The 20584-nt window shown below is 48.7% G+C and overlaps 1 protein-coding gene across 1 annotated transcript; it reads left to right on the forward strand.

Annotated features, from left to right (window-relative positions):
- Positions 1–18224: 18224 nt before the first annotated feature.
- LOC137817104 (peroxygenase) lies at positions 18225–20359 on the forward strand. Its single transcript, XM_068620334.2, has 6 exons — positions 18225–18524; positions 19014–19163; positions 19234–19319; positions 19699–19793; positions 19909–20034; positions 20115–20359. Exons 1-6 carry the CDS (start codon positions 18416–18418, stop codon positions 20260–20262), a joined length of 714 nt encoding a protein of 237 aa, XP_068476435.1. The 5' UTR covers positions 18225–18415; the 3' UTR covers positions 20263–20359.
- Positions 20360–20584: the final 225 nt, after the last annotated feature.

Genomic DNA, 20584 nt, shown 5'->3' on the forward strand with positions numbered 1-20584 from the left:
TTGTATTATATTTTGGTAGTTGCTATATTTATTGTTTGAATTAGATTTAATTAGTATATATTTATGTATTTTTTGCAGCTTGAAGACAATGAAGAGTACGAAGACAATCTTGAAGAAAAATGAACTTATTAATATGTAGTAAAGAAACAATATATTATGTTTTTTAATTAAGTTTGTAATTTTAACTTTGAAGACTTGATCGTTATCATTATACTTTAAGACAAAAAAATTTATTATGTAGTTGGAATGAAATACATCTATTGAAATATGTGAAATTTCTTGTTGAGTCATTTATGTTTCAATACACGTTTATTCTTTTTATCCTGAACTTTTGTATGAGTAATTCTTCTAAAATTAAAGAAATATGTTGTTGTTTTTGTCAATACTTTAAGCAACACTTTTAAAATTGTGGCTGTTATAAAGATTTTAGGCAACGGTTTTAAAATTGTTGCCTTTATGAAAACCGTGGCCTATTACCAACGGCCACGCTCACCTAGAGCACGGCTAAAAAACCGTTGCCTAAACTTTAGGCCACGGTTTTAATGCTTCAGACCACGGTTTTATGGTGTTGTCTAAAGTAATAATTGTTGTAGTGTACCCTGTTGGCTAGAGGATCCATCTACGGAGAGGACCCACCTGAAACCTGCTTCCTCTTGGTGCGTGGTTGCCGAGGAGAGCTCTACTACGAAGTCAGCATAAACCTGGCCTTTGATAGGCCCTCTGGGTTCATACTGAACATCGAACTCTGATAGCTCCACCGCCTAGCGCACCATTCATCCTGCCACATCGGGCTTCTGTAAGACCTTGCGAATGGGAAGGTCTGTCATCACGATCACAGTGAAGCTCTGGAAGTAGTGGCGAAGTCTTCGCGCTGAAAACACTACCGCCAAAGTTGCCTTCTCTATGGCTTGGTACCTCATATCAGGCCCTTACAAAGCTTTGCTCACGAAATATATAAGCCTTTGTACCTGATCCTGCTCATGGACCAGGACCGAACTGATCGCCTGATTTGTGACTGCGAAGTGGGGTGCCTGGTTGTGGCTTGCACAATACGGGTGGGATGGCCAAGTATTCCTTCAATATGAGGAAGGATTCCTCACACTCCTTGGTTCAGACGAACCTGTTATTCCTTTTGAGGCACTGGAAATAGGGATGCCCCTTATCTCCCCCTGCTGACACGAATCTGGACAAAGCGGCCATCTGCCCTGTCAATTGCTGCACCTCCTTCACTGAGATCGAGCTACACATGGCTATGATTGCGGCGCACTTCTCAAAGTTTGCCTCTATCCCACACTCAGTGAGTAGGAACCCTAAGAACTTTTCGGCCTCTACCCGAAACACACACTTTTCGGGGTTCAACTTCAACCTGTACTTAGCTATTGTGGTAAATAGCTCTTCCAAATCAACGATGTGCTGATCCTTCACCTGGGAGATGACCACCATGTCGTCCACATACGCCTGGACATTTCGCCCTATCATGGGCGTGAGTACACTGTCCATCAACTATTGGTAGGCTGCCCCTGCATTCTTGAGCCCAAAAGGCATCACTTTGTAACAGTAACAGGGGAGCTCCGTCATGAACGACGTCTTGCATTCGTCCCTAGGATGCATGCAGATCTGGTTGTACCCCGAGAAAGCATCCAAGAAGCTAAAGAGTCTACACCCTGAGGCGTTGTCTACCAGGGCGTCGATGCTGGGCAGCGAGTAGGAGTCCTTCGGACAGGCTTTATTGAGATTTGTGAAGTCCACGCACATCCTCCACTTCCTGCTTTCCTTCTTCACAAATACCATGTTCACCAGCCACTTTGGGTATTGGATCTCCCTGATGTGGCCAGCACTCAGCAGCTTCTAGGTCTCTTCTCTGATGACCTGAAGCCTATCAACATTGAACTTTCTCCTTCTCTGGCAGACAGGTCGGACCTTTGGATCCATGGTGAGGTGATGACACAGGAAATCGGGGTTGATGCCAAGCATGTCTGAGGCTGACCATGCGAAAGCATCCATGTGCCATGCTATGACCTCGACAATTTGGTTTTGTGCTTCTTGGCCTAAAGACTTGCCAAGCTTGAACTTCTTACCCGCGATCTCCCTCTCCAGCATTTCTCCTGTAGGTTCGTGTCGTCTCTCCCGGGAGATCTCGAGGCGGGTGACCCCTTCTTCCCTTGGAGGTTGGGTGGTGACTGTGCACACTCCTCTCTTTGTCTTGAGGCTGTTCTCGTAGCACCTTTTAGCCTCCTTCTTATCAGACATCAGGGTGATAACGACTCCTTCAATGGAAGGCAACTTCATCTTCATATGCCTCGAAGAGGCTACTGCTCCAACCCTGTTCAAAGCAGGCCTGCCCAAAAGTATGTTATAGGCTAAGGGAGCGTTAACAAGATACCTGATAATGGCAGTGCGGAACGTTGGTGTACTTCTCCCCTTATCTCCCCTGGCGTACTTCTTACGTTGGGAGGCAGTACACCCTCCTCCTGAGAATCCTCCAACGATGGTGTTGATCTCTCCATGGATGGGCACCTCGTGCCCCTCATCTCCTGCTGGGGCTGCTGTCGTCAGGGCCCCCTACGGCTCTTTTAGGTAATCTTTCAAGAAACCGCTCCTTACCAGTTCATCCAACTAGAACCCCAATGCCAGACAGTTGCGCAGGTTGTGGCCAAAGGCTTGGTGGAACTCGCACCAAGCGTTTTTACTGGGCCCTAGCCTCTTATCAGTCTTTGGTGGAGGCTTTAATATGTTGGCCACGTCAGGGATGGCGATCAGCTCCTTAAGGTCCACTCGAAAACTGTGTCTAGTGGGAGTCGTGCGTGCCCTGGTCTGGGGCTTCCTTGCTTCGTTCGATAATTGTGCTCCAGGGGCTTTCTTCTCCGTCGTGGCCTCATGCACCCTCACAGGCTGAGGTCGATCGATTCCCCGACGTCAGATCTCGCAAAAATGTCTTGGGGTGACACCTTATTAGTGAATCGCTGAAGGGTCCTGGTAGTACCCCTTTCCTGAAGGCATGCACCGTCATGTCTTCATCCAATGGTAGTACTTGTGCTCCAAATTTGTTTAAGAAATCTTTCAATGACTTTCCCTGGTATTGCCTTACATCAAAGAGATCGTAAGAGACTAGAGGGGGAGCCCTGTGGACAATGTATTATTCTCTTAATAGCATTGAGAATTGATCGAATGATGTAATGTGTCCGTCAGGAAGACTGACGAACCAGTCCAACGCGGTGCCTGACAGCGTACTCATGAACAACTTGCAGTGCATGGCGTCAGAACCTCTTAAAAGCATCATTTGGGTGTGGAAAGTTGTGATATGAGCCTCTGGGTCCTCTACACCTGTGAAGGTGACCTTCGGGCCCATGAATGTGGTTGGTATCACAGTGTCCATGATCACCTGAGAGAACGGCATGGGGCGAGCCCTAACTGGCATGGGCGGGGCCCGCTCATCCACCGTGCGTTCTCCTACATTCTGCAAATTCCTGCGCAGTTCCTCGTTAGTTCTACGTAACTCTTCATTGCTTGCTTGTGACGCGGCCAGGTTGACCTAGAAACAATTCTGATCAACCCTGGACGCTGTGACCACTTGCTGAAGGGCACGTATGGTCTCCATGAGTTGTGTACCATCCTTGATCCTGCCGGCAACTTGAACGTGGGTGAATCGCTTCGTAACACTCTCTGCCCTGTCTTCGCGACTGCGTCTCCTGAAGAATCACCTTCTGAACTTTCTCTCAGATGTCTTCAAAATGTGACCTGCAAAATACACAGACGGCGCCTCTAGCGGCCGTTTGCACTCCGACGATCAAGTTAGTTCAACAGAACCACCAGAAACTGGAAACTAGTAATGTGTGTGAGAAAAACTTGCACTCTGTTTTTCGTCTATCTTTTTTCTCTCCCCTTCACTCTCACTCTGATTCTGCCTTTTATCTCTCTTTTCCTGCTTCTGGGCATAACAGAATTCTGTTATGCTTTTCTGGCATGTGTCAGAACCCTGTCATGCTTTTCAGAGAAAGCGTACCTTCAAAATCAGCAATGGGGAGCGTGAGACTCTGCGCATGTCTGCGCATGTCTGCGCTTGGCTGCGCCTGTCTGTACCTTTAGCGGTACGGAGTGCTCTTTTGTCTGGACCGCACCCCTCTCAGATGATGACACGTGGAGGCCTGCAACTCACATCTAACCACACACGTGTCACTTACTGGAAGGGCTCTGGCGCCTCTCTTTGTCTGCCTAAGTTACGCCCTTGCGGAGTAACTTAGGATGCTTCTCTTATCTGGGTAAATTGCATACTCTTAGGAGAACGTCGGGTGTGGCTGGTCTAGGCGCACTCACCAAACGTTACTCTTTGCGTAGGCGACTTACCCTTCAGGATGACACGCACGTAATGGGTTGAGGGAATCACCAATCACCGACTGGCTTACTAGTTCCCTCAGGCCACTCTCGTGCATGATTCCTTGAGGTGTGCTCATGCGAGGTCCATGCGTAACGCTCTCGCTGGGAACCTTAGTCCCAGTTTAACTGCGTGTAACACGAGACCCCGATGACAATACACCCGATGACTGATAAGTGTTTATTCGCTACTCGCGCTCTGCCTCCAGGCGCGAGTCTGGGAACTGGTCTGCTGGTGGTCACTTGGCTACTGACCACCGATCACCATTCTGGGTGATCTGTCCCCCGACCTCTCTGCCGCCTGATCTGTCGGTGGTAACTTGGTTACTGACCACCGATCACCTCTCTTGGCGATCGTCCCCCTACCTCTCTGCCACCTGGTCCACGTGTCACCCTGCGAGTGGTCCACGTGGTTCTCTGATGCTGACGTCATCGACTACCGATGACCGATCGGATCACAAGCCCCCCAGTCTCGAGTCGAGAACTCGTTCTCAGCGAAGAGACTAAGTGGTCGTGCCTTCAGTCCACGTGGCAAGTGGGGCCGCCTCACGTGCCACCTCACGTGTTGCTTCTTTAACGTTTGGACTCCCTCTCTTCATCTCGCGACACGTGGCGCCATCGACGGCCAGCGTTGTGCGCCGCTAGCGCTTCTTTCATTCAAATTGGCACGCCCTTCCACTGTCCTTCATCTTGTTCATTTGACTCCCAGACTCTCTGCGAACTTCTCTTCTGCGCACCCATCTTTCTTCAAATTCTCTGTGATCCTAATCTCTTACGATCATTCAAAGGTATGGTTTTTCTTTTCCCTGGCCCCTTTTTGGTCATCTTTACCGATTGCATTTATCATTCTAGTTATCATGCATCCATCTTCCCTGTTTTTCTTCTTCTCAACCCGCGCTAGGGTTTTTCTCGTGCTTCCGCCTCGACTTCTGCCTCCCCTTCTTTCTCCTTTACCTGGGCATTTCTTTCTCATTTCTTCTCTCTGTTTTTCACCGAACCATCCATCACTCTCTCCCTTTCTATTTCTGACCCTTCGTTTTCTTCCATTGCAGCTATCTCTCGATGGCTCGCTTGAAGCAGACCGCTCGTGTCATTGCCTCCTCTTCTGGTGCACAGCCCTCCGCGAGTGCACCAGCTTCGCCACCGCCCGTTGTCACCTCATTTCATGACAACGCCAAGGTCTATGACTGGGCCCCTCTGGCGTTGCTATCTGAAACGTCCATCTTGCTACCCCAGGACCATCTTAACTCACTCCTGAGCCACAACCCGGACGAACCCTCGTGTTCCATAGACAGGGAAAACGACTTCCACATCCGAGTCCGCATCCCTCCCCGAGGGATGCCCATTTGCGCTGACGACAGGGCCACCAATGGGGTGCCCTTCGTTTTTGTTTACTCCGCGATCTTCAAAAGGTTGAAGCTGCGACTCCCCTTCACCTTCTTCGAGAAAGAGCTAATGATGGAGTTGAACGTCGCACCCTGCCAACTCCATCCCAACGCCTGGGCCTTCATCCGGGCGTTTCAGATCCTGTGCAACCACTTTGGGCACAACGCCTCGGTGGAGGTTTTCCTTTACTTCTTTGAGGCGAAGAAACCAGGGGATAGGTTTTGGGTCAGCCTGAACGGGGTTGCTGGACGAGTGCTTCTGGGCCTGTACCAGCAGTCCTTCAAAGACTGGAAGGGCAGATTTTACATGATATCCGCCACCCCACAAAGCCCTCATCTGCTCGAGGGGTACCCCCTCTACTGGGTTCCCCAAGTTGAATTTAAAAAACCCAAGGACCTCGAGACCATGGCCCCCTACGAGCGCGAGCTGTGTGGGCTGCTCCTGGGGGCTAAGTTTGACTCCGCTCGCCTCATCAAGGACGAGTTTGATGTGGTTTCTCTGAAGAAATATATAGCTAGTTCTTTCTCTGCCGCCCCTTAGGACATTTATACCTCCTCATGCATGCTCTTATACTTTTCACCTTGCTTGCGTCTCTTAGCTGTCTAATTTTCCTCTTTCTTGCCTATGCAGACTCAATGTCAGGGAAAGACAGGAGGTTGGCGGTGTTAGAGCTTGCTAAATGCCGAGCGACCAAAGGGACTGGCTCCTCCTCTTCCACCACTGAGCCAATTGAAGCCCCTCCACTCTCGGTCGCCCCAGCCGAAGGCCCCGAGCCAGGGAAGAAAAGGAAAAGACTGGTGAAGGCTTCTTCACTTGCACCTGCTGCTGCTGCTGCATCAGTGGAAGAGGAAAGCTCTGGCTCCCCCCTCATTCACCGCCAGAGGAAGAAGCCAGTGGTCGAGGGGGTCTCGTCTCTCCAGCCTGGAGAGATCGAGGTGGTGGAGGTAGAGGAAGGTTCACCACCTCCCCCTCCCTCTACTCGACCTGTCCCAGAGCCCGCATGCCCACCTTCTCCTTGCCAACAATCGCCCCCAGTCTCTCAACCGCCAACTTCTCCCCCAGCAGGCCAATCACCTGGTCCATCCGCTCACCCTGCTGGGGGTGCTTCTGCTCAAAACGAGTGTGCGCGACTAACTGCTAAATTTCTCTTTGTATTTTCTTTGGACTTCACTTATCTTTATGTGCGCGACTAACTGTTAGCTAGTTTACATTCAGCGCGATCTTGGGCTTTACCTTTCCTTTCGCACACGACTAAGTGTTAACCAGCTTAGGCTTAGCGCGATCTTGAGCTTCGTCTTTTACTTTGCGCACGACTAAGTGTTAACCAGCTTAGGCTTAGCGCGATCTTGAGCTTCGTCTTTTACTTTGCGCACGACTAAGTGTTGACCAGCTTAGGCTTAGCGCGATCTGCTTGATCACGACTGGCTATTCCCTCAGCTTGGTGTTTAACAGTCCTCGTGCGCTGCTCTGCACTACTAGCCAATTACCGACAACTCATCAGTGATCGCTCTTTAGTCCTTACTTAGCTTTCTCTGTCGCTCTAGCGCTAAGTGCATAAAGGACCTTGACATCGATCGCTCAAAGTGATGCCTCGTCTTGGGGAAAGAAAGTGTTTCTCGCTAACCCCTTTCCCTTTCCCCAGGGTCATCACCCTTTGGCGGGTTGAGTCGCTCACTCCCTGTCTCACTCCTGGGGTGAGAAAGGTTTCTGACTGAGAGTCTTACTGGGCCAATATTGGTGTATGCCAAGTGGGTAAGGACGTTTTGTCAAAACCTTTCCTTTCCCTCTCTTGGTCTTACTAGCACCCCTGGCTTTTCAAACCTTTCTGCTTGCGCTCACACCTGGGGTGAGGAAGACTTAGATCGGTGCCAATACTTGCGCCTAGGGCAAGTAGGGCCTAACCAATCACCTGCACTTGCACCTGGGGCAAGGAGGATTTTAACTTTAATACCTGAGCACACTTGATATGCTGGAAATTTTTCTTTAATTGGGTGGCCTCGGTAAAAACCCTCCTTAGGGAAAAGAGTGCCCCCTTGTCTGTTCGACTGTTTCCACCATATACAAAGCATGTGTCTTTTAGCGCGAGAACGCCATTACAGTACAACTTTAACTGAAATAAAATTTTAAATGGGTGGCGTTCCACGTTCTGGGGATTGCTCCTCCTTCCAAAGTCTCTAGGCGATAGGCTCCGTTCTCTAATGTCTCCACCACTCTGTACGGGCCTGTCCACTTTGGGGATAAATTGTTCTGCATGTCATTCTGATGCGCCTTTCTCATCACCAGATCACCTTCCTGGAAGCGCCTGGGCCTCACTTTAGAGTTGTGCCTCCGCTCTACTCTTCTCTTCACGGCTTCAGCACTGACTCTGGCCTCTTCTCGCACTTCGTCTAGCAGATCCAGATTCACCTTACGCTCTTCATTGGACTCTTCAGCAACGAAGTTCAAGAATCTGGGGGAGCTCTCCTGTATCTCTACAGGAATCATGGCGTCTGTCCCATAGACAAGGCTGAAGGGTGTCTCATGGGTGCTGGACTGTGGGGTGGTGTGATAAGACCATACAATTCTGGCGACCTCCTCTGCCCAGCCTCCTTTGGCCTTGTCTAGTCTTCGCTTCAGCCCCCTGAGCAGCACTCGATTTGCTGACTCCACCTGCCCATTTGTTTGTGGGTGCTCCACTGACGCGAAGACCTGTTGTATCTTTAACTCTTCACACATCTTCCTCAGCTGATGACTTGTGAACTGGGTGCCATTGTCGGAAACCAGCCTCTTGGGTATTCCGAAGCGGCAGACAATGTTCTTCCAGACGAAGTGTTCAACTTTCTGTGCGGTGATGTGTGCAACTGGCTCTGCCTCCACCCACTTAGTGAAATATTCGATGGCCACAATGAGGAACTTCATCTGCCTTGTCGCCAGGGGAAAAGGTCCTAGGATGTCAATCCCCCATGTATGGAATGGCCACGGGCTATGGATGGACCTCAACTCCTCAGGGGGTGCCTTGTGCCAATCTGCATGCAGCTGACATTGTTAGCATCGCTGAGCAAACCTTATGCAATCTTCCTTCAGCTTTGGCCAGTAGTACCCCGCGCGGAGTACTCTACTTGCCAAAGCGCGACCACCTACATGGCTTCCGCACACCCCCTCGTGCAGCTCAGACATGAGTCTGGTGCATTGCTCGCCGTGTACACAGATCTGCACAGGGTGAGAAAATCCAAATCTAAATAGGCTTCCATCTATGAGAGTAAACTTACTTGAACCCCTCTTTATTCTTTTTGCCTCTGCCAGATCGAGCGGGAGTACACCATCTTCTAAGTATAGCCGGTATGGCGTCATCCAGGTGTGGGGCTCCTTCTCCGCGTGGACCTCCATCGACTCACCGATCTTTGAGGGTCGCGATCTCACCCTCGGCGCTCTTAGCGTCTCTTGAGTCAACGACCGATGACCGATCGTTAGACGCTCCATTGACTTGTATACATGAAGCACCTGGTTGTCCGACACAAACGCGCGCGGCACCTTCAGGGTCTCCTGAATGACAGTCCTCTTCTTCCCCCCCTTGCCTGAGCTGGCCAGCTTGGCAAGCAGGTCTGCTCGGGCGTTTTGCTCTCTTGGTACATTCACTAACTTAAACTCGGCGAAGGACGTCTTCAGGAGCTGCACATACTCCAGGTAGGCTGCCATCTGGGGGTCCTTTGCTTGGAACTCCCCGGTAACCTGCCCGGTGACCAGTAACGAATCGCTCTTGGCCAGCAGATTTCTTGCTCCCATTTCCCTTGCTAGCAACATTCCTGCGATCAGGGCCTCATACTCCGCCTGATTGTTGCTAGCTTTGAAGGCGAAACGGAGGGACTGCTTGATCAGTACCCCGTTTGGTCCTTCCAGGATGACTCCAGCGCCGCTTCCCTGCTGATTAGAAGAGCCATCCACCGATAACACCCATCGGAAATCTAGCCCTTCTGCAGGTGTCGCGATGGATGATAGCTCGACTATAAAGTCCGCGAACACCTGCCCCTTGATCGGTCCTCGGGGTTCGTACTGAATGTCAAATTCTGACAATTCTACTGCCCATTTGACCATCCTTCCTGCCACATCAGGTTTCTTCAATACATTCTGGATAGGCAGATCGGTCATCACCACCACTGTGAAGCTGTGGAAATAATGCCTGAGTCTTCTGGCTGAGAATACCACTGCTAGAGCAGCCTTCTCGAGGGCCTGGTACCTTGTTTCAGGGCCTTGCAGCACCTTACTTACGAAGTAAACAGGCCTCTGGGCCTGGTCCTGCTCTTGCACCAGGACTGAACTGACTGCCCTCTCCGTAACAGCAAAGTATAGACGAAGAGGGATGCCTACCTGGGGCTTTCGCAAGACTGGTGGGCTTGCCAGATACCCCTTCAACTTAATGAAGGCCTCCTCGCACTCCTGCGTCCAGAGAAATCTGCTGTTGCGCTTGAGACACTGGAAGTATGGGTGACCTTTCTCCCCACCAGCAGACATAAATCGGGACAGTGCTGCCAAGCGACCGGTGAGCTGCTGCACCTCCTTCACCGTCGTTGGGCTCCTCATTGCCACGATCGCCGCACACTTCTCCGGGTTAGCTTCGATTCCTCGCTCAGTCAAGAGGAAACCCAAGAACTTCCCAGCCTCCACACCGAATATGCATTTCTCAGGGTTGAGCTTCAGCCTATACTTGGCAATGGTGGTGAATAGCTCTTCCAGATCAGCTGCATGATGCTTCTTCTCTTGGGACGTAACCACCATGTCATCTACATAGGCGTGTACGTTCCTTCCCAGCATGGGCGAGAGCACCCTATCCATGAGCCGCTGGTAGGTAGCCCCCGCATTCTTCAACCCAAATGGCATGACCTTGTAGCAATAGCAAGACCGTTCCGTCATAAACGCGGTCTTGCATTCGTCCATTGGGTGCATCCTGATCTGGTTATACCCTGAGAAAGCGTCCAAGAAGCTGAGTAGCTTTCCCCCCGAGGCGCTATCGACTAGAGCATCTATACTGGGTAAGGGGTAAGAATCCTTGGGGCACGCCTTATTGAGGTCAGTGAAGTCCACGCACATTCTCCACTTGCCGCTTGCCTTCCGCACCAGTACCACATTCGCTAGCCACTCGGGGTACTGGATCTCTCTGATATGCCCTGCGACAAGGAGCTTCTGCGCTTCGTCGTGGATCACCTTCCTCTTCTCCTCGTTGAATTTCCTTCTTCTCTATCGCACCGGTCGAACCCTGGGGTCCATTGATAGACGATGGCAGAGGAAATCGGGGTCGATTCCTGGCATGTGGGATGATGACCATGCAAAGGCATTCATGTGCTTCTCAATCACACCCATGATCAGCCTTCGCTCTTCTTCAATGAGGGATTCCCCCAACTTGAATTTTCTTCCCCTGATGTCCACCTCGACCCATCCTTCAGCTGGGTGGGGCCTCCTCTCACTGGCAATGACCGCTCTCGCGATCCCTGACTCACGAGGAGTGATCGTGCCTTCCTCTTCTTCCTCGACTTGGGCCACCTGGGAGCCCCCCACCGCAGCATTCTCCATCCTCTGAGCGCCTTGTGTCTCCCTGACCGCCAATCGCTCTTCGCGCACGCCTGGTGGTGGTTTTGTGGTGACATGGCACACACTTCTTTTTTGCTTCAAGTTGTTCTCGTAACAGCGTCTTGCCTCAGCCTGATCCGACTTGATGGTTATCACGGCCCCTTCCATCGACGGCAGCTTCAACTTCATATGCCTTATCGATGGTATTGCGCCCAGTCTATTGAGCGTTGGCCTCCCCAACAGGACATTGTACGCAGAAGGGGCGTTCACCACCAGGTACTTTATCTTTTCCGTGCGGGCTGTCGTTCCGTCAGTGAACGTTGTCCTCAGCTCGATGTATCCCCGCACTTCTACCTGATCCCCTGCAAAACCGTAGAGACAACCAGCATACGGTCTCAACTGATCAGGGGACAACTGTAGCTTGTTGAATGTTGGCCAGAACATGACATCCGCCGAGCTTCCTTGATCTACGAGTACTCTATGCACCCGTCTTCCTGCTGTGATGAGAGAAATGACCACAGGGTCGTTGTCGTGCGGGACAACGTCTCGTAGGTCAGCTTTCCTGAAGACAATGTCCACCTCAGGGTAATGACTCTCATTCACTGCATCTACCGCCATCACAGATCGAGTGTATCTCCTTCTTTGTGAAGCTGTGCATGCCCCACCAGAGAAGCCTCCAGCGATCGTCTGCACTTCCCCATGCACACGGACTTCATGCTGTTGCTCTCCAGTTTGGGATCCTGACGCGCGATCACCCTGCGGCTCACGCAGGTAATCTGCTAGAAAACCAGACTTCACCAACTCTGCCAGTTGGTGTCCCAGCGCCAAACAGGAATGAAGTGTATGGCCAAAGGCCTGATGAAACTCACACCATTCATTCTTCTTCCTTCCGAGTACCTTGTCTGTCTTCTCTGGTACTCGTAGTCTTGCTGCTACGGCAGGAAGGGCGATGAGATCCGCCAATCCCACCATGAAGTTGTATCTCGGGGGTGCGTTATTCTCCCTTGCACGCCCCTTACTCTGGTCTTTGCCTGGTGCATAGGGACGAGGTTTTTCCCGCACCTTCTTCCCCTCTTTGGCCTCATGCACCCTTGCTTGCTGTGGTTTTCCTTGCCCTCCACGCGGTCTGGGTGGTGCAGCACTTCCCCTCTTCTCAGAAACCTCTGTTTTTGCCACTATGTGCGCCACCGCACGTCGTCGGATCTCTGCAAAGGTGCTGGGATGGCTCCTGATGAGAGACTCGCTGAAAGGGCCAGGCAGCACTCCCTTCTTAAACGCGTGCACAAGCATATCTTCATCTTTGCTGGGTAGTCTAACCACTTGTGCTCCAAAGCGGTTGAGGTAGTCTTTCAGAGACTCCCCCTGGTATTGGCGCACGTCGAACAGGTCGTAGGACACCACTGCAGGTGCCTTGTTGACGATGTATTGTTCAATGAAGAGCTTCGAGAACTGAGAGAAAGACGTGATATGCCCTTCTGGTAAACTCACGAACCACTCCATGGCGATTCCGCTCAGTGTGCTCATGAACATCTTGCAGTACACAGCGTCTGAGCCCCCAGACAACATCATCTGGGTGTGGAATGCCGTCAGATGCGCCTCCGGGTCTTCTACCCCCTTGAACGACGCTTTTACCCCCACCAGGTTGGGAGGCACCATGGTTCCCATGATCTCAGGGGAGAATGGCATGGGAAATGCCCTTGGAGGTGAGGGCTGCCTAGACGCCCTTTCGTCAACAACGTGCTCCCTCTGCGCCTGCAGCGTCCTTCTCAACTCTTCGTTGACACGATTCAGCTCGTCGTTCCTGCTTTGCGACGCAGCCAACTCCGTCTGCATCCTTTCTTGTTCAACTTTCGACGCTGTAGCGTTATCCTGCAGCGTGCGCACCATTTCCAGGACCTGCGCCATTGTCACAGCTCCTTCGTCAGCGGATGGCGCAGGTGATGGTTGTCTGTTTCTAGGCATCTTCTCTATCAAAGAAACTGATAAAACTCTAGTGAGCTTTAAAACTGTGGTATATATGGGACAACGATTCACTCGTGCCCCACGGTGGGCGCCAAATGATCCTGCCGGCAACTTGAACGTGGGTGAATCGCTTCGTAACACTCTCTGCCCTGTCTTCGCGACTGCGTCTCCTGAAGAATCACCTTCTGAACTTTCTCTCAGATGTCTTCAAAATGTGACCTGCAAAATACACAGACGGCGCCTCTAGCGGCCGTTTGCACTCCGACGATCAAGTTAGTTCAACAGAACCACCAGAAACTGGAAACTAGTAATGTGTGTGAGAAAAACTTGCACTCTGTTTTTCGTCTATCTTTTTTCTCTCCCCTTCACTCTCACTCTGATTCTGCCTTTTATCTCTCTTTTCCTGCTTCTGGGCATAACAGAATTCTGTTATGCTTTTCTGGCATGTGTCAGAACCTTGTCATGCTTTTCAGAGAAAGCGTACCTTCAGAATCAGCAATGGGGAGCGTGAGAGTCTGCGCATGTCTGCGCTTGGCTGCGCCTGTCTGTACCTTTAACGGTACGAAGTGCTCTTTTGTCTGGACCGCACCCCTCTCAGATGATGACACGTGGAGGCCTGCAACTCACATCTAACCACACACGTGTCACTTACTGGAAGGGCTCTGGCGCCTCTCTTTGTCTGCCTAAGTTACGCCCTTGCGGAGTAACTTAGGATGCTTCTCTTATCTGGGTAAATTGCATACTCTTAGGAGAACGTCGGGTGTGGCTGGTCTAGGCGCACTCACCAAACGTTACTCTCTGCGTAGGCGACTTACCCTTCAGGATGACACGCACGTAATGGGTTGAGGGAATCACCAATCACCGACTGGCTTACTAGTTCCCTCAGGCCACTCTCGTGCATGATTCCTTGAGGTGTGCTCATGCGAGGTCCATGCGTAACGCTCTCGCTGGGAACCTTAGTCCCAGTTTAACTGCGTGTAACACGAGACCCCGATGACAATACACCCGATGACTGATAAGTGTTTATTCGCTACTTGCGCTCTGCCTCCAGGCGCGAGTCTGGGAACTGGTCTGCTGGTGGTCACTTGGCTACTGACCACCGATCACCATTCTGGGTGATCTGTCCCCCGACCTCTCTGCCGCCTGATCTGTCGGTGGTAACTTGGTTACTGACCACCGATCACCTCTCTTGGCGATCGTCCCCCTACCTCTCTGCCACCTGGTCCACGTGTCACCCTGCGAGTGGTCCACGTGGTTCTCTGATGCTGACGTCATCGACTACCGATGACCGATCGGATCAATCCTGTCCCCGGATGTTGACCGGAAGTCAAAGTCAAACACCGGGTGGGATTCCTCAACAGACACAGGGAAGGAAAGCCAACAGGTCGACCGCTCGAGGCATCGCCCAAGAAGAAACATCGTCGAGCAGAGACATCGCCTGAAGCAGAGACATCGCCCAAGAAAAGACATCGTCGAGCAGAGACATCGCCTGAAGTAAGACATCGCCCAAGAAGAGAACGTCGCCCAAGAAAGACATCGGGCCTCAACGGTTCATAACAGTAACAAAGAAAGGTGGCCAAGGCCATAAGTTCTAGTATCAGTAGGGGGTAAAACCTGGCTCATGAAGTATCCACACCACTGTTGGGAGACCCTGGGATAGATACGACCCCTGAGAGGGCCATGACCAGGGGAGAACCACGTGTATGATACTACAAAAAGGCAGATACACCCCCAGGGGAAGTGACTAGTGATTAGGGCGCATGAGTTGGCGCCCAAAAGGCCAACCCACGAGGCAGAAGCACTTCGCAGAGAAGACGGCTCACACGATGGAAAAACCCTAAGTTGGGTGGCGGCGCTGTGCGGTCCTCTGCACAGAATAACGGTCAAGTCAAAGGGGCACGTGGCAGTACCCACGTGCTCATTAAAGGTTTCAGGGAAAGTTTGCTAAAGGTACGCGTTGAGTAAGTTAAGATTCGTATATTCCAGGGAATGTTTTTATACACTTTCAATGCGCTTTAATGAGGAGAGATGTATAAAAAGGGACCTTGGGAGCATTTGAAAGGGATCAGAGTTTTAACCTAATTCTGGCAGTCGAAACATAGCACTAACCCTAGTTGTTCTGGCTGCGCACCCACTTTGAGCACAAGGCAATTAGGGCAACACAGTTTTAGTCACTCATTATTTTCTGACCACCTACAAAGGGTGTGTCACCTTTGATGTTTCTCGCTAGCTGACTTGATCGTCGGAGTGCAAACGGCCGCAAGGGCGCCCCTTTGTTCACTTCTTTTCAGGTACTCGCAGACGGAGCAACACGAAGGTCCCCTACCTCGCGAGGACAAGCCACGCACAAAGACGATCCCGATCAACCGGCGGGAACAAGTTGTTGTATGGTGACGTTGTCACCTACTTCTATCCCAGTCGATCCTTGCCTCGTGTTCTTCATGTTGTTAGGTGGCTCTCAACACGATTGTGAATGGGACCTAGTTTTATCGGGACCCAAGGTGGGCGCCAAATGTTCTCGCCAGTTGACTCAGCCTTCGTTGACTTCAAAGGCAGATGGTGGCTCCTCCTATCTCCTAGTGGTTTACGCTCTCTCCTTGGGTGGCTGAGAGTGTCTCCATTGAGACAGAGGGGGCCCTACCTGTTGATTGCACTCCGACGATCAAGTCAGTAATGGGCTAAGAAACAATAAGTCTGTAAAGCAATTTCAGTCTTAGAAACGACGTACCTTTTCTAGGGTCTTACCACCCTTTATATAGGTTGTATTAGATCAACTTCCCTATCCCTCAAGGATCTTTCCTTAAGTGGAATTAGGGTTGACTGGTGAGACATCCTATGACGCGTTGCACAAGCTTAGTGCAGCCGCGACACAAAACTTGTCTCTTCTGGAGTGCAATCTTTCTAACAGCATAGCCGCCAAGGTACCTACTCATGTACCAGCGCTGCAGCGTCATCTGTTTTGTGGGTGCCCTAATTATTCACGTGCCATGCATGCAATCTTTCCCTGGAAACCCTAACCCTTGCGGGCCTTGGCGCCTCCAAGGAACACTTGCTTGTGTCGTACCTGAATGTACTATACACACCCCATGCATGATCCTCTCGTGATTTAGGTCTTTTCTGGTAATTGGGTGTTAACTCATACTGTTTGTGCGGCCCAGCCTACGTGGCCCATTATTACTGTTGGACCACTGAGGTCGGAAGGTTTTTGAATTGTTCCCAACATTCGTCTTACCACCAATAAGTCACCTTCACAAGGTATCTCACATTCATCTTCACTAGATGTTTTTTAAGAGGTAGGGGTGGTAGACCTAGAAGATTAATCTCTGCAGTCACTTACTACTAACCCCCCTTTTACTATCATGGTTCTTTTGTTAGGACAATTTGCACTGATATGGCCAAAACCTAAACATTTAAAGCATTTTGTACTTGAGGTTTTGTTTGGCGATTTAGTCCTAGAAGGATTGTCTTTAAAAGTTTGTGAGATGAATCTTTAGAACAATTGGAAGTGTACCGATCAGGTAGTCGGAAGTGATGACGTGGCAGCAAGCGATAATGTAGACGTGTTGAGCGGAACACCTGGCTGACAGAAGGGAAGCACATCGGGAAGTTTGTGTAGTCGCCGATTGTTAGCTTGGCGTTCTCCGATCTTTGGTATGTATAACTGGCGGTCACCAGGCTCGCGTCATAGTCGCCGTATACGAGTTTTAGGCAACCAAGTGGTTAGAGACCGCCGAAAGGGGCACATCGCCGAAAGATCAAGAAGGCTTGCTTAAAGCTTTCATGAAGTACGAGCACGAAGGATGAGGTTGTCAGATGGTCATTCCCTAGCCAGAGGTCGAGGCAAGGGAACAGTTTCCCAGAATATGCATGATGTGCAAGTGAAGCAGATCGTGATAGCGGCAGGCGAGACCACAGAGAAGGTGTGCATGGTGACACCCCGTACTCGCCACTTATAAGAGATCGCGCTCCAAGGAAGCTACGGATCGAGTTACTCCTTGCATGGGTAACTTAGTCGAATAGCTTGAAGAGTACAGGTGACGCTCAAGTAGAAGGGGGCTCGAGATGGTGACACGTGTACAGCTGGATGCGAGCCACGTGTCCAGAGGTGTAACCGTCAGGAGAGAGAAAGTGCTCAGGTATATAAGGAACTCTAACGAACTTCTGAGGTACGCGCGTTTAGAACACTTCTTTACGCTTTTGAGAACACTTGAGTACGCTGAGAGAGTACGTGCACGGTTCCTTGAGCTTAGCTTTTTTCTCTTAGTATTTGGTGATTCTGTCACTGACTTGAGCGTCGGAGCGCGATCGGCTGCAGCGGCGCCACTCTGTTTCTTTCAGGTTCTTGCGAGGAATTGAGGCTTGAAAGACAGAAGTTATCGTGGTGCGAAGCTGATCGAGAGAAGATACCGTTGACGTGGCAAGACTCTTGCACTCGAGTCAACCGGCAGGATCAGGAAGGAATATCATGTTTTAGAAATTTATTTTTATCCATGAGTTGTAAAAACTATCATTCTGAGTTTGTTTAAAAGATGTTTAAATTAACAAAATTCATACCGGTTAAAAATAAACTTTGAAGAGCGTTTCGTTTAATTTGCCGGATCATACATTTTGATATGTTGAAAACGGACCTTATATAACAAATATATATATACTTAACATGCCCTAACATAATAAATCACACAAAGTTCCAATTTATTCATTTAATTTTTTTTCTTACATAAAACCAAATCAAATCCTAGCCAACCGAAAATTCTGGGTATTTTAATTAAAATGTCATGTGGAAAAACATGGCATAGTCCGAGAATATATATAAATTTCTTCTGAACTGATGAATACTCGGGACTGGGTATGTTACAATAAGAAAGATATTCCGAGACGACAAGGAACCGACAATACAATTACCTGCATCACATCCCAACATGGCAGTTGGCACAATATGCACAGCAAAGTTGTGCATGTTTGCCACGTAACTTGGTGGAACTTGCTGGCTATTTCTGCTGTGTCCACCAAGTTATAATGTACTTTTTTTTGGTTATGCCCTTATATAGGAAAGGCAATGCAACTAGCTAATAAAAGAAGGAGGTGAAAAGAAAAGTTGAGATCGTAGATATATACAAGAGTCAGTGAGAAATAGAAGAAGCATATTAATATCATAATGGCTATAGTGACGGAGAAGGAGTCATTGATGACTGAAGCTCAAAATGCACCGGTTACTACACAGAGAAGGGTCAGAAATGATTTGGAAAATTCTCTGCCAAAGCCATGTAAGTATTAGTCGTTTAAAACTTCTTTGATTTCCATTAACAAAATCAGGTGAAAACGAAAGGAACGTTCTAGGATCATACTAATTTGTGCAGATTCTAATAAGATATTCTCTCATTTGTTTTCTTCATTGATATTTGTTCCTATATCAAAAGGACCATGCATGAATATACTTTTTGTCAATATCGTAATTCATATAAGATTATTAGTATTTTCTATTCTCTAATATCCTTTTCATGATTTCTCTCCCTTTATGTTGCAATTTGCAAAGGCACCTCCTCTGTATGTATAAGTAAGTTTATTGCATCTTAAGTTTGACTTTAAAGTAAATCTCTTCCATTTCCTTAAAGTCAAACATTAAGGAGCCTATTTCATTTTGAATGAACAAGAACATAGAAAGCATAGAGTACCTTTACCAAATGTCTCTTTAAGGATTAAATTTCCTTTAATATCAGTAACTAAGCCATTTTGTTTTCATGGGACGTGTTCAGACATGCCCAGAGCATTGACAGCTCCTGATAGAGACCACCCTCAAGGAACACCAGGCCACAAGCACTACAACTTGTCTGTTCTTCAGCAGCATTGTGCTTTTTTTGATCAAGATGACAATGGAATCATTTACCCTTGGGAGACTTACATGGGTAAGCGTTTTGATTTCCAGCTAGTCCACATTATTATCTTATCTCAAGTTCTTTTATCTTTGTTTCTCAGGGCTGCGTTCTCTTGGATTTAATATTGTTGCATCTGTTATTCTGGCTATTGTTATCAATGCTGGATTGAGTTACCCCACTCAGCCTGTGAGTATTCTTGATTTTTCTTTTTTTCCTCAAGTAATTAGAACCAAAAGGGGACAAAATTACTTGTGTTGTATATATCTTTGGGATATTAAGCTCTTGAGCGTATTTTATACTATGCAAGCACAAATTTACTCTTGTTTCCTATAGGAAAACTAGCATATAGCATTCGTCTTTGATATCTTTTTCAAGTGAATTTTAGGTTACTAAAAGTTTTGGAGTTGTCGTTAATCACTACTAAGAGTACATGTTAAAAACTGATAACATATTCAAGATACGGTTTAAACACAGTCCTCTTTAGAATATAACAGGGAGAATATTTAGAGTAAAAAATAAAGCCATGTGAAATTTTTAGGCTCACCTTTGAATTGTAATTGTGCAGAGTTGGTTCCCTTCTCTCCTTTTACCGATCTACATACGTAACATACACAAAGCAAAACATGGAAGTGACTCTGGAGTTTATGACACAGAAGGACGGTAAGTGAAATGTAATTAGGATTAACAAAAATCTGTGATGCAGGTAATTAGCTATTTTGACTTCTAAATAACCTCTTATTGAACATTGATTTGTCCTTGATGAAATGAACCACAGTTATGTGCCAGCGAATATTGAGAATATGTTTAGTAAGTATGCTCACACAGTTCCTGACAAGCTCACACTTGGGGAGCTCTGGGACATGACAGAAGGAAACCGAAATGCGTTTGACCTATTTGGGTGGTGAGCATTAATTGTGATTCTGACAGGGATACCCATTATGGTCCAAGTGAATTGATGTTCACATGTATGGAATGTGACAGGTTTGCGGAAAAACTTGAATGGGGGATTCTGTACATTCTGGCTAGGGATGAAGAAGGTTTCCTCTCTAAAGAAGCTGTTAGAAGATGCTTTGATGGGAGCTTATTTGAATACTGTGCTAAAATGCATGGAACTCCTAAGATGGGTTGATACTGTGTCCTTTATGTAACCTTGCAACAAAAAGGAAGTGTTAGCACCTTGTGAAATAAGGATTGATACAATAAATAAAGAGTGTTCTGTAATGTAATCCTTTCCATCACTTTTGAAAAAATATAATATAGTGTTTGGTTCATAAAAACAATGCTTGGTTTCTACAAGCCTCTCATCGAGATGAGACATACAATGTGGAATATGTTCATAAACCAATATATAGGTGTGTACCGTCCCGGGCCATGAGAAAGTCAAGGTCAAAGTCAACGTCCCGGGCCTTGACCCCGGGCCATGAGAAAGTCAAGGTCAAAGTCAACGTCCC

Source organism: Phaseolus vulgaris, chromosome 7 (genome assembly GCF_051622355.1).
Source record: "Phaseolus vulgaris cultivar YP4 chromosome 7, ASM5162235v1, whole genome shotgun sequence".
Lineage (NCBI taxonomy): Eukaryota > Viridiplantae > Streptophyta > Magnoliopsida > Fabales > Fabaceae > Phaseolus > Phaseolus vulgaris.